At 36.0% G+C, this 18317-nt stretch overlaps 2 protein-coding genes across 2 annotated transcripts; both read right to left on the bottom strand.

Annotated features, from left to right (window-relative positions):
- Nucleotides 1–2696: 2696 nt before the first annotated feature.
- LOC132050494 (protein NRT1/ PTR FAMILY 5.2-like) lies at nucleotides 2697–8181 on the bottom strand. Its single transcript, XM_059441761.1, has 4 exons — nucleotides 7999–8181; nucleotides 6758–6975; nucleotides 4613–5187; nucleotides 2697–3879 (listed from the first exon to the last, which is right to left on the bottom strand). Exons 1-4 carry the CDS (start codon nucleotides 8135–8137, stop codon nucleotides 2991–2993), a joined length of 1821 nt encoding a protein of 606 aa, XP_059297744.1. The 5' UTR covers nucleotides 8138–8181; the 3' UTR covers nucleotides 2697–2990.
- Nucleotides 8182–10481: 2300 nt separating this feature from the next.
- LOC132069236 (heterogeneous nuclear ribonucleoprotein 1-like) lies at nucleotides 10482–14083 on the bottom strand. The gene is made up of 2 exons (XM_059462650.1): nucleotides 13386–14083; nucleotides 10482–11627 (listed from the first exon to the last, which is right to left on the bottom strand). Exons 1-2 carry the CDS (start codon nucleotides 13605–13607, stop codon nucleotides 10719–10721), a joined length of 1131 nt encoding a protein of 376 aa, XP_059318633.1. The 5' UTR covers nucleotides 13608–14083; the 3' UTR covers nucleotides 10482–10718.
- Nucleotides 14084–18317: the final 4234 nt, after the last annotated feature.

The raw sequence follows: 18317 nt of genomic DNA, 5'->3' as shown, positions 1-18317 counted from the left end.
TACATAAACCATGAAAAATATAATAAAACCTCAATCGAGAGAGAAACTGACTTTTTTTATTTTTTTTATAGAAATTTCCATAAATTAATAGAGGGAGGATGGGGAGGTGACCTCGTTATTAAAAATAAGTAATTTAATAGTATTTCTAATTTTCTGGAGGAATTGAAGAATACGAGACGAAAAAAAAAACTAAAGAATAAAATTAAAAACATACGAAAAGGTGACGAAGCTGAAAAGAAAGAGAAAAATATAGGAACCTAAAAAATAACGTCAAAATAAATATAAGAAAAAGTTAGGATTTTATGATATAAAATGCCACTGATTGTATTGAGTGACCCGTTCCAAACTTGTCATGTAAGATCTGATGCTAAATTGTAACATCAAATTTCTGATATGCTATCAGCATTGAAACTTTATACAGAAGTCTGCATTTTTATGAGGGAGTCTTTCTAACCCTTCTATCTTTGCAAAACTATCGTCGAAATAATTCACTTTCAGTTACTCTTGAACCTCCTCTGAATGTCACTCTAAGGTATGGCTTATCTTTCCATATTCAATGACAAAGCCTAAGAGATGCCGTTGATTATTAATTGTATGATCTGACTTCATGTTACATTTTTTTCAATAATAAACGACATTATATGCCTCAGTAATAAGTGATTTGTGCTAACTTTTGGCAATTCCTGTGCTCCTAACATTATCAGACAATTTTTAGGATGCAGGGAATCCTGTCTGCAGCAACGAGAATGTAAGAAATATCATCAAATTCTGTGGCTCTGACGCCAGAGCAGAAAATAAGACAAGTAACTCAAGAAATGTAAATGGTGCTTGTCCTTTTCATGCACGTCCTAAGGATAAATATTCTGAATATATCCCGACATCACCTGTTCCTTGCTCTTGTGCCTCGCCTCTCGGAGTTGGATGGCTGAAAAGTGCTAGTTTTTCCTACTTTGATCCATATGTGCATCTATTTGAGCTGTATATGACTAGTGATCTTCACTTGGACCTTTACCAAATGTTGATTGATTCAACTTCTTGGGAAGAAGAAGATAGACCTCGTCTCCTAATGCACTTGAAACAGTTGGCTTCAGTACATTTTATAAAAGTGAGGTTGTTAAAGTATCAGAGAGATTTTCTCATCTTGGGAAATCAGAGTAGTTGACCTTTTGGGACCTTATGAAGTATGAACACTCCTTAACTTCACTCTGCTGGGACCCAATTCGTACTGTTAAGTTTTCATAGCTTCAATGTATCTCTAGTCCAAATTTACATGATGTGGTCGATGTTGTTATAATTGTAAAATTTTCTTGATTGAGTTAAATCATGTAGATAATATTGGAAGACATTAGCTGTCATCACCACCACTAGTCAATCATAGTAAAAGAATCTCATATCATAACCAATACAAGGTTGGATATGGAATGGAAAAGAAGTTTTAAACATCAGTCATGGTTGATAGTTGTTACTACCATTATTATAGAATGACAGTAATATACAGTGGGGCATGGATGATCTTTGTTAGCATGCCTAGTGTCTTCCTTTCTCAGAGTTTTTGTTTTATCATATAGACATATAGATGATCCGTGCTTTGCAGCAGTGAATCCTGATATTCAAGCTAAACATAAAAGCAAAGGTGCTTTGATAGTTGGCATTGTAGCAGGTGCTTTTGCTGCATTTTGTTTCAACAATTGTTGTTGTGTTTATCAAAAGATGACATGCCAAATACCAAAGCATCCTATGGTGCTTTGATAGTTGGCGTTGTAGCAGGTGCTTTTGCTGCATTTTGTTTCAACAATTGTTGTTGTGTTTATCAAAAGATGACATGCCAAATACCAAAGCATCCTATCAAGGAAACGTTTATGTGTGTTCTCTCATTTGGTAAGCTTTACCTTTAATTTATTCAGATATGTTTCTTGCAACTTTTTCTGCAAAAATTAAAAGCTTCACTTTCGGAGAAATGATATTGGCCACTAACTACTTTGATAACTCAAATCAAGTTGGGGAAGGAGGATATGGGTCTGTCTTTAAGGGGATTTTCACTGATAAAACAATTATTGCTGTCAAGCGAGCAAAAGAAGGATCAGTACAAGGGCTAAAGGAATTCTTGACAGAGATATCGCTGTATCAAGGTTACATCACCAAAATGTAGTTGTCTTGCAAGGATACCATGATGAAGAAGGAGAACATGTATGACCAATCCACTCAATATCATGCAATTGATCATGTCAATCTTTTTTCCGGTCATCTGTGTTCAAGCTCACAATGTGTGCTATAGCTTCTCTTTTGCTCCTTTGCAATATTTTGTTACGAACTACGATTCATTAGTTCTCAAATTTCTTTAGTATACCGCTGAAATCGTTTCTAGAAATCTTTCAAACTCAGGATTCCGAGTGTGCAAATTACGCAGTAGTAAATAATATCAGAATTTCTCCAAATTATGAACTTTTGTTATGATTTTCATATGTACTGCTTTTATCCACTATACTCTATTCTTTTTCATCCTTTCCACTTTACTTGGCACCTTTTCCTGAGTATGAAAGTACTCATCTCCTGTTGACGCATTCAGAAACTTGTTTATTTGCAGGGGCAAAAGCTTGTATTGCAGCAAATGATCCAGTAAATTAAGAACTTTATCAAATGATTAAGTCTAGACAATCATGGTTGACAAGTAGTTGTGAAACTGAGATACTATGACTTATAGAAGAAGAGTCCTGCTAAATAAATGACTTTATATATGTGATAGATGAGAGGAAAGCATCTTTGTTGATTGTAACAAGTAGTTGTACATTTACTGCACCATGAAATATAGTTGAATCTTAAAAGCTAAAATGTCCTTCCAAGATTTTGTATATAAACGTGACATACTGAAAAGGAATCCATGATGAAATAGAGAGATAACAACCTTGGTTCTAAAGTTTCATAATTTTGTATTACACAATTCATTAAGTTATTTGGTGGTTTGCGGGGGGGTGGGGGTTTTGCAAATTGGCTTATTTAACCAGTGCCTTGTCTTCTTCGATTATTGACTTGCTAAGTGAGGGTTGCATGGCCTCTCGCAACTCGTTGTTGGTTTTGTTGATCTCGGTGTTATAAACGAAGAGTCTTGCTACAGCCAGGAAAAAAAGAAAGTTGAGAAAGCTTAAGACGGCATAAAATGCATAATAATAATCCAAATGAGAGATATTGAGGTTGTCCAAAATCCACCCTTTGTGTCCATTTTTCTTGGTGACATTTGCCACAGTTGACAACAAAAAGCTACTGAGGAAATAGCCAATACCCAAACTAGTTGTAGCATATGTAGTACCAAGGCTTTTCATGCTCTCTGGTGCCTGATCATAGAAAAACTCAAGTTTTGCAACCTCCACAAAGTTATCAGCAACTCCCATCAATGCAAACTGTGGAAGCAGAACGAAAATAGATAGCGGAACAATCTGTTTTTTCTCAGTAATTCCATTTTCTCTTGCTACACTAAGCCTTTTTCTTTCGATGAAGGAGGAAACAAGCATGACTATGATATGCAAGACAAGGCCAATCCCTAGTCTCTGCAACAATGTGATCCCCCTTGGATTTTTTGTGTATTTTCGAAGAATGGGTACGATGAAGCGGTCATACACAATAATGGTGATCAACATGGAGATTGTTATGAAGACTGTAAGAGATGCTGAAGGAATTTCAAACTTTGGACCGATTCCTCTCTTTAAAGTTGTCCCTTGCTTAATGAAGAGCGTATGCGTCTGTGCTAGCATTGTGCTTGGTATGAAAGTTGCTATAAGTACTGGTAGCATTTTTATCATTTGCTTAGCTTCTTCAACTTGGGTGATTGGACAAAGTATCCAGGGTGAACTAGGCCCTGTTTTTACTGCTGCCTTGTCAAGAGGTCTGCATGTAAAATAATCCCAATCACACACAATCCAAGCAAAGAAATTAAAAACCAAGCATTTAACTTCTATACACATGTAAGAGAATTTTTAAACTATCAGGTCACCATGCAAGTAACTACCGAAATTAATAACCTGAAAAATAGGCAAATTGTCTGCTAAAATAGGTTAAAATACACTCAATGGTAACCTGACTATGCACGGGGTCTAGGGAAAGGTCGGACCACATTAGGTCTATTGTATGCACCCGTGCCTTTTTCTGCAAGTGGTTGTTTTATGATTGTTTTCGCCGCCTAATTCGTGACCTCCTGATCACATGGTGACAACTCTTATTGACAATTTAAACTTTTTAATGTTGTCAAAGCATCTAAAACTATCAGAATGTTTTCACCTTAGGTCACCATTGTAAGAGAATTTTTAAACTATCAGGTCACCATGCAAGTAACTACCGAATCTAATAACCTGAAAAATAAGGTAAAGTATCTACTACAACAGGTTACAATACACTCAAGGGCAAGCCGGTGCTCTAAGCTCCCGTTATGCACGGGGTCTAAAGAAAGACCGAACCACATTGGATCTATTGTATGCAACCTTGCCTTGCATTTCAGCAAGTGGTTGTTTCCAAGGCTTGATTCGTGACCTCTGTCACGTGGCGACAACTTTGATTGATAGTTTAGTTTTTTTTTATTTTTTATGTTGTAACGTATATAGATTAAATATCAGAATGTTGTCACCTTAGAGAAGTGGTATGATCAATTCTGAAGATGCCTGCAGAGCTAGCATACTCTTCCAAGCTCAACTCATGAAGCTCCTTTGGGTCATTAGGGACAACCACCTTCCACTTCCTAGCAGCAGCAACAAGAACTTGAGCAATCCTAGTAAATGGACTCCCTGAAGGAGTTTTGTGCCTATAATAACGAGTCCCTAACAAGAACACCATGATAGATACAGCAAGTCCAGCAGTTGGTAGGCCATAACCAACACCCCACCCCACATTGTCTTGCAAGTAAACAAGGAAACTATTGGAGAAGAGAGTTCCAAGAAATATGCTAAACATCCACCAGTTGAAAAATGAGAGCTTTTGAAACCTCTCTTTAGGTTCAAATTCATCAAACTGGTCTGCACCCATTGTTGAGATGTTAGGTTTGGTTCCACCAGTTCCAATAGCAACTATATATAAAGCACAATAGAATATGCCAATTTGGAAAGCAGAAGCCTTTTTAGTGCAGTCTATGTCTTTGATTCCTTTGCCACAGCTTGGAGGTCTCAAGGATTTCAAAGAAACAACTAGTGTTAACAAGCACATTCCCTGTTGCAATTAATGAGTTAAGTACAAGAAAAAAAAGTGTTTATATGTGATGTGCCGGGTTAGTTTTACGAATAGTTGTCAGTCCATTTTCAGTTTATTGCATCAATGTCATCAAACTAATTTTTATGACGAAAAAATAACTGACGTGCACCTATATATCAAAAATAAAAAAATGCCAATAAATGTTAAATTTGATCCCAAAAGACACAAGTTGTCACTTTAAGAACTCACCTTACATAAAATCTAGGGGTCTCAATGAATTTTTTAAAATCGACTTAACCGACCGAATCGAACCGTATCTAATCGACTTTTAGATTTTCTTAATAAAACCGACCTTTTTTATATAAATTTATAACCATACCGAATAATTAGGTAGGTTTTTTATTTTATAAAAAATTAACCGAAAAAATACCGAACCGTAGCGAATAATATATGTGTTTTATATATTAAGTTTGAAAAAAATAAAATATTAATATTTTTTCCCTGGACTCGGGATGATGGAAATGACTACAACCCGGTAGCATAATTAACACCAAAGTTCTAACACTGAAATCTATTATACTACTCCTATCGAAACTAAATTAGTACTAACATCTCGAGTAGTAACTAATAAGCTAAAAGGTAACCCAATGATCTTGGGTAGCAAGCTACAACAATTAGTAGATATCTTTCCTCTCGTAAGGTTTAAATTTCTCTTATTGAATATATACTTAATCTTAGTAGACTCAGTTCTTGAGTCCCATCTTGATTGATTTCTTCCCGCTTGTGTGATCTAAATTAATTAGTTTTTTTTTTTTTTTTTTTTTTTAATCTTTGCTTAACATTGACTTGCACTATGGTAAAATAATGGGATAAATCTCTATTCTGGTTGTCTTTCATGTTTTCTTAATTCATGACCTTTTAAACAGTAAAAATGTCTAGAGAAATTTTGCCAAAGTCCTACACAAGTATACATGTTAGCATGTTGTAACTTTTATCAGTGTCTGTTATATATAGTTTTTAAAAAAAAACCGAAAACTAACTGCATCATACCGAAATCGAAGAGAAACCGAGATGATGGGACGATTTCAAAAAGTCTTATTTTGGTTATACAAATAAAACAGCCGAAAAAATGATATGATATAACCTTTATAAAATACCCGTCCAAACCGTAACATTACACCCCTAATAAAATCCATGCATGAGCATAAGCACCACTAAAAATATAAAAGCTCATTTTTTGACCTACTAATTAAAAGAAGATCCTGTGATGTGCCTCATGGTGTCATTGGCAATTAAGTTGAGTCAGAAAGGTATTTTTAAGTAGTGCCACGCGAATACTATCTAAAGTGAGGTGATGACATGCATGGCTATACTAACATGGCAATTTTATAGAAGTGGCAACCTACATATATTTTCTGGGACCGAGATTTTTGTCTTTTATTTTCTTTGATGCATATATATTTGAGTTGCTTTTTAATTACAAAAAATAGTTTTATGACTTTGGCAAACCTGATGAAATGAAAGTTGGATGACTATCCATACATATATATATTTATATGATGTAAATGAAACAAGTTATAATAATTACCACAAGATAAATAGAAGATGAGACGAGAAAAGTCCAGTAACGACCAAGAAGAGCATCAGCAATGTAAGCACCAATTATGGGAGTCAACCAAACAGTACCAGCCCAGTTGGTAACATTGTTTGAGGATTTGACAGTGCCTTCATGGAGCTCGTTTGATAGATAGATCACCAGATTTGTTGCTATTCCGTAGAATGCCATCCTCTCAAATACCTCATATCCTGTACATATATAATTAGAGTAGTTTTTAGCATTTTCATCAGTATTTAAAACTTAATTAGTCTTATAGAGCATTTTGTAATGTAAAAGTTCTTTACACTGATGGTGTATATAATTTAGACTTTTTCGGGATATCTTAGCGTACAAGCGTTAGACATTTATTGCATAGCATACAACTATAAGCGCCATGTCGTTTTTGTTCCAATCTCGATCGTTATATATGTATCTTCACAAAGCCACGAGTTATTTAGATACTTTTTCACAACTTTTTTTTTTTTTTTTTTATCAATAAAAAGTGTTTGAGGGTACGCGAAAAGTCCCACTTAAAATGTTGAGAACCACGATGTTTTAGTGTGTTGTAGATTTTTATCTGAAACTTATATCATTTGATGATGCCATGTGTATCACTAGAAACATATGAAGTGTATAACTAAACAAACTATATACAATGGGAAGTATAAATAGGGAGGGAATAATTTGAGCCTCTTATCGTAAATAGTAGAAGTAAAAAACGGAGATTTCATATATCCGTTTTTCCAATGGTGAATTAACGGCCTACTTTAAGTAAAAGAGCTTTTTGATTTTTTTTTTTTTTTTTTTTTTTAAGAAGAAGAAACAACTTTAAAAAATAGGAGTAAGAAGTCTCCCCAAGTGATGATCAGGGTCGCAATTATGAGGGACTGTCAGGCATGTATGACACGATCTTGTTGTTGCATAAGCATAGCTAATGGGCGTTTTCCTATTATGAGTCATCTAATCTGATCTAAAGGTAACTGAAAACTTTTACCTAAACAAGTTGGTTTAGAGGCGAATCCAAAATTTAAAATACTTAAATGAATCATGGAGGAGCATAATCGCATTACATGCACATATTTTGAAACTTTTCTGCATGTTTATACATGAAAAAAGTGAGTCTAGTTGGAACTATAGAACTCATTCCAAATCAGTACTTATTATGTATGATAATGGTACCTTTGGCGGTAAATTAAGAGCTGAATACCATAGTCTGAGCAAAATTAACATACCAACAATGAAATAACAAGCTTTCCATCTGCCAGTTTTGGATCTGAGAACAGGTCTACCTTTGAGGTCCACTGTCCCATCTTGTGTATAATCTTCACTCCCAATATTCCCACCTCCTTTCTCTAATTTTTCAGTCATCATGTACAAAGAATAAATTACAGAATTTTGGGGGTTTGGGGCTTGGAAAACTTTTTTATTTTAATAAGAGTGCTACATATATTTCAAAGTCATGTGTGTGCCAGCTTTTATATATTGAGGGTTTCTATATGCATGTCCTCATAATTCCAAATGTCGCTTTCATTTTGCATCTAAAATATAAGTGCCTACAACTAATTTTGTTTTAATTTTAAACAAAGATGTGTCTTGTCCACATTTATATAGGAGTATATGTTTTTTGGAATGTGTAGCATCAATATTATCGACGTCAAATTAGAAGTAACTAATTAATATAGTAGCCAGAAACAGTCATGTTGAAGAGAAGACAGCCTCATCTTATATATACAGAGGCAAATTTAGGGCCAATTAAGTGTTCAATTTAACACATCTCTTTGGGATCGAAATACTTATAAAGATACGCAAAACGTATTTTAACTATACATATATAAGTAGTAAGATTACACCCATTCTGAATTCACTGTTGTAATCTTTAATCAATAATTATGTACTGTTATTATTGTGCAACAAAATGAGTCACATCATAGGTATTTACCAGCCTCAAACTTGTCTTTACGTATGATGTTGCATGGAAAATTTTGAAAGCTACAAAATGCATACGATATTAGTAATTGACAAATTTAAGAATTGCCAAGAAAGAATACCCATTAGTTTTATAATAATACATTGGTTATCAATGAAACAAATTGATTTCAATATCTTGCTTAAAATAGAGTGCTAGTGACATTTTTAGGAATTAGTCACACAACCAATAAGGCAATAATCTTGGATGTAGGACCATTTCCTGAAACAATAAAAAAACAGATGTCACTTTGAATTACAGGACTTTGCCGGCTTGATTATTTTTAGTTTCACTAAATTTAATCACAAAAAATAGCAGGTTCTAGAAAAGATTCACTATAAAAAGTCAGAAGTAGATTTAAAATTTGAAGTTTACGAGTTCTGGAAGCTTTTCACAGTTTCACTTGCCTCCAACCCATTTTTCAAACCTCAACCCATTTATGACGTTGAGTTCGTAGATTATTATATGTATATATTTAATCTCTGGGTTAAAGTTAACGATTTCCTGCCGAATCCATACAATGAACTTTCTATCTGCCCTTGCAAAAAGTGCTAGCAATTGCAATTTCCTAATATTTCGTGGACGAAAAAACACACACTAAGTAGTATCTAGTGCTTGCACTATATCAAATTAAGTTACAATGATTTTGTAAGTAATAAAATGAAGTGAAAATATAAATACAGTAGTCGTGGATGTGACTGTATATCGTCCTTACAATATCTTTACACCATTTTATGGAATAAAACTTTGTTGGGTTGTGTATATCACAAGACGTTGTCGTTGTACCGCCCGTTTGAATTTGGTTCTGAAAAACCTGTATGTGTGTGGAATTATTCTGGAAATATGTTCTTTTTTCTACTTTGAGTGATGACTCTAATTGTGCCAAAGAAGAATGCATTTGTCATCTGTTATACATATCTCATAAGAGAAACATCATTTATACATATAACTTCTTTTTTCTTGTTCCCCTTTCCTTAGACACGAGTTCTGTTTGCAGTTTTTACTAATTGCATAGTTTTTTTATTTACAACTGCTGAAACTCGAGCTGATCTTCCTCCTAAAGTATTGTAAACTATAGAGTCATGTTTTCTCCTCATCCCCATAACAAAAGTACATATGCAGGATCAGAATATGTACTGTCATTGCATAAAACTTGAATTCATGTGAAAAAGAGATATCTTTAGCTAATTGTTGTCTATGATAGATAGCTTAGCTAGTTTTGCCATACTTGACCTTGACGGAATGAAACAGAGTTGTGAACTGAAGTTACTACATCACCTAATTGCTTTCTTCTCATATATGTGACTTGAAACTTTTGATTTATAAAATAGAAAGAAAAGAAAAAAAACATGTTATAAATCAACCACTTCTTTTTTGAGTCCCTCTCATTACTCCAAATTCCAAGAAGTCATCCAAATCAATAAATCTTGAAAACATGCCTCTTCAACAAAGGGTACTAATACTAAGATTTGTGCCTACTGTCTACATATTTGTAGAACTGACCACTAGTTTCCAAATCATGGACCATAATATGAAGGAATCTTCATTGCTTGTCAAGTATCTATAGCTCAATCCCCTCAGCACCCAAACAAAAGAAAGTCTCAGAACTACTAGCAATCAACTGAATTCTATCCTATTTTCATATAACAAAGTTTATATGCCAACATTTAGAAACTAAAATCATTTTCAAGTAACCAACTGTAGGAATAGATTTCACACAAATAGCTACTTGAGGTATGAGAGCAGAGAAAGAAACATAATCATTCAGATAAGAGCAAAACATTCAACAGACAATACATTGTATCACCAGTTTAAACCAACACTAGTCATCTGTAGGAATGTAAATGTAACTGTTACACAACACAACATAGACTGCAGAGCAATTCAACCAGTCATCGGATCTATTGTGACCGAACTGGTGGTGTTAAATGATATGGTCAGTGCTGTCAGTGTTCCCTCAGTTTAACCACAATAACCCGATATTTCTTATTTATCGGAAACCGAAGCTGCATCTGGAACCCCTGGAGAACCATTACTGTTGTCAGAGATTGTTTCTGTGTTGTGCCCATTTGCCTCGTGTTGCCCTGCCTGGGTAGGCGTCTCACCACTGCTGCTGTTTGGAGTATTACCTGTATGCCTATCACCAGTCTCGTTACCATCAGAATCAGTGAAAGGGCCTTCATTTTCTGTGTAGCTGCAGTAACCATTTCCCTGATTCCCATTTTGACCCTGAGCTGTACTAGTTGATGCCAAAACAGCACCACGATTGGCTGAAGCACCCCACGGATTAGAAGCTCCATAACTTGCATTTAAATTATAGAAATCCCCATACCCAAGATTCTGGCTGCCCCACTGGTTTCTTGTGGCATAACCAATGCCGGCCAAAGATGGATTCATATATAATCCACCGTACCAAGTATAAGGATCGTAACCATAACCATAATTCAGAGCTCCGTAGCTGTTATAGGGAGTGTAACCACAAAAAGCAGGCTGCGGAAACCTAATGGGATCAGAAGAACCATAACTCGGGTAAGCTTTGCCTGCAGGATTTGCTTCTTTAGGCAGGGCACGTTTTACCTCCACTAGCTTATTTTTCAGTTCATGAAAGTTTTTATGAAGAACTTTATCAGCAGCATCTTCTGAGTCAAAGGTGATGAAACCAAATCCTCGAGGGCGACCAGTGTTTGGGTCAAACATTATTACTTTATCTGTCACATTACCATAACTTTGGAAGTACTGGCAAAACTCTTCTTCAGTAAGGGACGAAGGTAGCCCGCCAACAAATATTTTTCTAGTTCTGGTATTCCCTTCTGGTCTTCTATCTTCACTGGCATGAGGAAGTCGCGATCTCAAGCTCTGCTGTTGTTGTCTTGGTAAAGCCTTCTTAGCTTCCACCTGAATGGCAAAACTGGAGTTTAAAGTGAAAACAGACAGACAAGTAAACAGGCAGGTGTGGTTCAGCTGAAGCCAAGCTACAACATCACAGCTTCCAGGCGGAATTGTTCGTCAAGTTTTAACACTGCTGAGAACTTTCAAAACAAGGAAAAGATTTATGTGACTAAAGCATACCACTAGAATATCAAATATTTGAATGACTTCAGCTCAGATAAACATATCCGATAAAGAACAAGAAAATCTAACATATTACTCTACATCTCTCCTGTGGTAATTTTTTCCCAAATAAGTGACTTTAGTTGACTGACATAGCTGCAAGTAAGATGCCATCAAGTACAAGAATAACAAAGAGTCATCTAACCAATGTTCCCCAAAAAGAGTGAGCATCGCAACGTTAGAAGTTGGGTCCTTTCTTTGAATGAATATTTTACTGAAAATGATTAAGGATTCTGTTTCTTGTGCTTTTCAAAAACATACACTGGGTATGTTGTTATTGAAAAGAACAAGAAATAGAATCCTTAATTATTCTAAGGAAATTTGTCCTACCCACCCTGAAAAGCTGATCCAGGGCCATTTCCACAAAATCCAAATGAAACAAAGTGAATGTTTCTTCCCTCCCCCATCCCACGCGTTCGTAAATGTGACAATTTGCGCTAAAGCATTGCACAGATTCTAATCAAACAATCTAAAAGTAAAATTACAAGTAAAAAGAGTGACAGATGAGCTAAGCAAGGGGAAAGTAAGAATAGACGAACACGAGCACCTACATCCCCATTTAGGATTTGCAGAACAATCCACACTTCTCTAGTTCCATAAAAGGGGGAAAAACATGATTAATCATAGCCACCGTTTGAGAAAGCGGACAAAAAGGCGGATTCAGAATTTAGAGAAGGTGGTCTATAATACACACGTTATAAAAACTCTTTTGCATATACATAAACAGTCCGAGCCAAAACTGAAGCCACTGCAAGGCCTAGACATAACACATGCTGATGCAACTAATAACTGAATTCTAAACTTTGAAAACGTACAAACATATATCTGTTGAAAAAACGAAAAACTCAATTGGGGTCAATCTTGAAACGTCCAAAAACTGAACAGGCTATGCCTACATGTACAAGATTGATAAAATAAATCAAACACCACATTCAATTAGTAGCAGGCAGATTTAAGATTTAGAATTAGCAGGTTCAGATTTAATACAGCCACTACTAAAAAAACATGAATTATCGACGGACAAATATTGTAGCTAAACAACAAAATATTAGCGACGGATTATCAAAATATTCTATCAGCTATAAAAAATTTAGTGACAAATTAGCAATTAAGTTAGTAGCTAATTACAGTTTTTTTGTTTGTTTGTAATGTATGTATAGATTCAAGAATCTTAATGCAGTAAAAAGAAAGATGTGGGTGCTGATAAATTGGTAATGTTTCCTACTGGACGGCCAAGATTGATTAAATAAACCAAACACACAAGAAATTAGTAGCAGGCAGATTCAAGATTTATAGCAGGTTCATATTTAATACGGTCACTAGTCACTACTAAAAAATGACAAATTATGTAGCTAAACAGAAAAATACGGATTATCAAAATATTATATTACCTACGAGCAATTTAATTAACTACCACTTAGCGATGAAGTTCGTAGCTAATTAGGTATTTCTTTTTCGGAATACTACACGTAGACATTCAAGAATCTTTTGCAATAAAAAAAATAAGATGTGGGGTGATAATAAATTGGTAATATTTCTTACCTGACGACCATCAATGACATGTTTCTCTTTTAGAATAACATCAATAACAGAAGGATCAGAGAAAACAACAAAGCCAAATCCTCTAGATAATCCAGTGACTCTATCACGCATGATTATTGCATGTGTAAGTTCTCCATAATGGCTAAAATACCCTCTTAGTTTGTCTTCCTTCATGTCCCATCCTAATCCTCCAACAAATAGTTTCCCTTCATCTGTGTCCATCTTCTTCAAATTCTTGAGAAAAAAGAAGAAGAAAAAAAGATCTTTTCTGCTATGTAATGTAAGAGTTTACGTAAAATATAGTTTATGGGTATGTATTTTTATGATGCTTATGTGTGTGTAACTAAAACAAGAAAGAGAGGAATAAAGCTTTTGTGTAAATCATGTTTAGGGTTTGGGGACACTGTGAACGAATCACAATCGGAAAAGGACGATCTTGAACATAATATTCCAGATTTAGGGTAGATTTGGAATCAATCTCCAAAATCCTATTCTAACTGAAACTGAAATACGAAAATAGCATATATTTCTTTTTATTATTAAATGGTTAAATAAACAGCAACCAAGCCAATTTTTTTTTTCTTTTTGATTTTTGATAAGTATATTTTTCCTCCTTTATAGTTTGGTGCCACGTGTTTTTTTAAAAAAAGAAAATATGCAAAAGTCTCGCCTTGTGTTTTTGGATAAAATTTTGTTGAGATTACTGTTGCCGGTCTCAAATATTAGTCGTTTTTGATAGATTAATTTTAATTTAAGATATATGATGCTTTTGAAAGACAAATTTATTTACTACATTTCCCCCTAGATTTACCCTTATTAGTTCAATTACCAGAGTGTTAATTAAATAAAACGTTTAATTAACAACAAAAAACCCAGTATAATACTATAAGTGGGGTTCTAAGTAGGATAGTGTGTAAGCAAACCTTACCCCTATCTTGAGAAGATAGAGAGGTTGTTTCAGATAGACTCTCTGTTCAAAGAAAGATGAAAAAGAAGACAGTAGCAACAATCTGGAACAACAGGAAGATAATATAATAGCCAAGGCTAAAGAGACAACATTCACTAATGGAATCTAAGAATATGAAAATACAAGAATGATACTAATACCCTGGGAATGAAAAAGAAATACGCCCGACTTCTTACTAACCGTCTATTCTAATTCTCGACCTCTATACCTTCCTATCAACGGTCATCTCCCTGGTAAGCTGAAGTTGTGACATGTCCTGCCTATTATGAATAGATACTTTATGCTTAAGCGGATTAAATTTTTTTCATAATTAGTTATGGGTAAAAAACCTTAAAAGCATATAATATGAGTGAGATAGAGTACATATTTTTCATCCAATTAATATAGTGGCATCCCCCCCCCCCCCCCCCGCCCCACAAATAGATTGCCACGCGATCGACATACCACGGAGTCCAGAACCCAAATGACCCAAAAAAAGGTCATTTGAATCAAAATATACCCAAACAAAAAAAAAAAGTGGTACCAAAGTACCTTTAATGCAGGAAATTCATGCGTTAAAGTAGTTAACTGTAACGGCACGGTTAACTCCTTTAACGCAGAAAGTACTGCGTTATTGAATTTAAATAAACGACCATCGGATTTCTTCCCCACCATTGGTCCCCTACCCCCATTTTTTAACTCAGAAAATGCCATTAAAGGCAAAAAATAGTGGGCCCACATTCCAAAAACGGCCTTTTCACTTCAAATTTTATTCCGAAAATCAAGATTCAAAGGTTGAATATTGGAAAAAAGTGACGTACAACTCGATTCAAACAACCTTACAGCAAGCTTCGATCAAGGTACTTTACTATGAGCTTTTTAACGCCATTTTGTTAAATACATTATGATTCTAAGCATGATCAATGGTTCTATGTCATGAATTTCGGAAAAAAAAATTGTTTTATCGTAATTTTTTGCTTAAATTGATTGAAACTTCCAGTTGTTTTTTTTTTTTTTTGGTTAATTATTTATTAATTGTTAATTTTTTAATTGATTGTTTAATTGGAAAAATATAGTAATCTCTTATTATTTGTTAATTATGTCATTGTTAATTTATTTATTTGTGAAATTATTTACCCTATATTAATTGTTAATGTGCTAATTTGTTATCTAATTTTATGTGTTAACTATTTAATTCCCGTTAAATGAATTAGTTTGTTAGTAGAATAATTAGGTAGTTAATATAAATATATAGCTGAGTAAATTATAATTAGATATAATCATTCACAAAAATATAATACAACATTATTCTTATAATACACAAATTTTGAATAAAAAAGGACAAAGGATACAATTCTCATTATATTAGTTAGTTAATATAATTTTTGAATAACAGATAACTAATTAAATCCTGAATAACGAACAATAAACTAAATCTTGAATAACGAACGATAAACTAAATCCTTAGTTTCGGATTGAACATCATTAATATAATTTCCCGATAAATGATTAATTAGTTAATACAATTTCACTTTAATTTCAAGAATAATGAATAATTTAGTTTGTACAGATACAACACCTTCATGGATCCGAGCGTTCACCCGGGGCCCCACGATAGATCAGTACTTGCTCTGCAAGATAATCATAGGTCCGAGCTATTATGGGGTGGTGTTATAGAGATGGGGACGTTGCTCCGTCCCCGTAGGTTGGATATAGTGTGGACTCTTTTACGCCGGCCCCCCCCCCCCCCCCTCCCAGCTTCTTAGAGATATTATATCGAGGCGATATCTATCGTTGCATCTCCATTGGTCTGGTACAGCATGATTGGGCACTCATTACGGCCATGGTTGAGCGGTGGAGGCCGGAGACACATACATTTCATCTACGCACTGGTGAGGCCACGATCACGCTTCAGGATGTGGAGGTTATGTTTGGATTGCGCGTAGATTGAGACCCATTATACAGTCGGGTTGAGCCTCCTCTTGGTATGACACGGGTGTCGGAGTTGACTAGGCTCACTGAGTTCGTGCCTGGGGGCCTCACCACTATCTCGGGACAGAGTAGGGTGAGGATTAGTGTCCTCTGCGATTATTTGCGTGGGGACGATCCTATTCATGACGACACTCAGCAGGTGATTGTTCATGCCCGTTTGTATTTGCTCATTATATTGGGGGGCATCCTATACCCGAACACATCGGGTGCTTATTCAGTTATGGGTATGGAATAGGATGCTACCTTTTCAGCCCGTACCTAGGCATGATCTCCCTGATGACATGCCCTACCCAAAGAGGTGGACGGCAGGGTTTGACCGAGATATGGATATGCACCACAGTATACTTCCATTCCAAAACCAGCTTGATCGCATGACAGACGATGCGGTAAAACTATTTATATATTTTACACTATTAATATAATTATTTTATTTTGTACTTTCTAATCACTAATTTGTAGCTACATTTTATGCAGCTATTTTTATGGACATTGTACGCTGCTTTTTTGGATGGTTTACCGGCCTTTTGCAGGGCTGATCAGGCCGTGTGGAGGTCGCGTGTCCATTGATACACTGGATATCATTGAGGACCACCTGCCCGACCGCATCTTAAGACAGTTTGGGCATCGACATACTATACCCTTCCCTCCCCCCTCCCTCCCCCCGCCTTTCGTCATGAGCTCCGACACTATACGCGAGACGATCGATCAACCATCGATGATGCATTTTTGGCTTTCATGGGTGTCCAGCTCCAGCATTGGGAGCATAGGTTACGGAGTTTAGCGGAGGTCGGTCATGCGACTCCTATCAGGGATTACATGCACTGGTACCATAAGATAACACGCCGCTTGATTGGCAACCCCGCTTTACGTCCCCCAAGGGATGTAGGATACGCAGCACTCGCGGAGCAGTATGAGGCGTTATCGCATTTAATTGTGTTAATTATTATATTTAAAAAGTAACTATTTTTATTTGTTGAAAACAAATGTAGATGGTGAGCGTGCAACGACAACGCGTATTGGGGTTAGACCATATATCTAACCCCCAGTTGCGGGGCTTGCTGGTGAGATAGTACGGATATCTGAGGACGGTATCCTGCAGGCAGGAAATATTAGGCGTATGCATGATCCTATTCCAGAGGGTCAGTATCAGACGTCGCGAGGAGGAGGACGTCGTAGAGACAGACGGGGAGCACAGCCAGGTAGAGGAGGTGGTGATATAAGAGGACGTGGTGCTGATGGAGGACGCGGTGCTGCTAGAGGACACCATCTGGTAGATGAGGCCGCTTCCGTTCCAGTCCATCCGCAGCCGTTCGAGCCCTGTGGTAGCTCAGCTGGACCATCGTCACCTGCTTTATGCCGGCACGCCTACTTGCGGAGATACCTGAGTCTTCATCTCAGTCGAGCCAGAATGCGTTCCTCGAGATACTTGATGACATCGATTGGGCGGAGCTTCGTGCACCATTACAAGAGAAGCGACCAGTGAGATATGTAGATGGTCCCAGGTATCTTGATTTCATCGAGTTTTTAGTCCCGGTTAGTATTTAATATACTTATTTAAAACATTAAAGTACTTATTTTAAATATATATGTTACTTATTATTTCATAATTTTTCATATTTTAGGATTCGGCGCCAGTGGATCCATCAGAGCCACCCACTCAGGCATTTTCTCATGCGTCTGCCGAGCCACAAGTGTCTTCTCATGAGTCTGCGAGCCACAGGTGTTTTCTCATGAGACTGCCGAGCCACAAGTGTCTTCTCATGAGTTAATTTTATTCAATATAAGGTGAATATTACTTTAATTTTCTTAAACATTTATTTGGACCTCGCACAGCACGACTCTCTAGCTTCAGCCTCTCGTCCATGAGACTACTTCATATTCCGCACCAAACCCACCTCAAGAGCCCTCTCAGGGGCCTACTCAACCACCCGTCGATACATAGGTTTGATTTTTTAACAATCGTTAATGTATTCAATATAAATAAAATTTGGTAC

The sequence above is a fragment of the Lycium ferocissimum genome, chromosome 1 (genome assembly GCF_029784015.1).
Source record: "Lycium ferocissimum isolate CSIRO_LF1 chromosome 1, AGI_CSIRO_Lferr_CH_V1, whole genome shotgun sequence".
Lineage (NCBI taxonomy): Eukaryota > Viridiplantae > Streptophyta > Magnoliopsida > Solanales > Solanaceae > Lycium > Lycium ferocissimum.
Note: the sequence above shows the minus strand (reverse complement) of the source record. Positions and strands in the feature narration are given on the sequence as shown.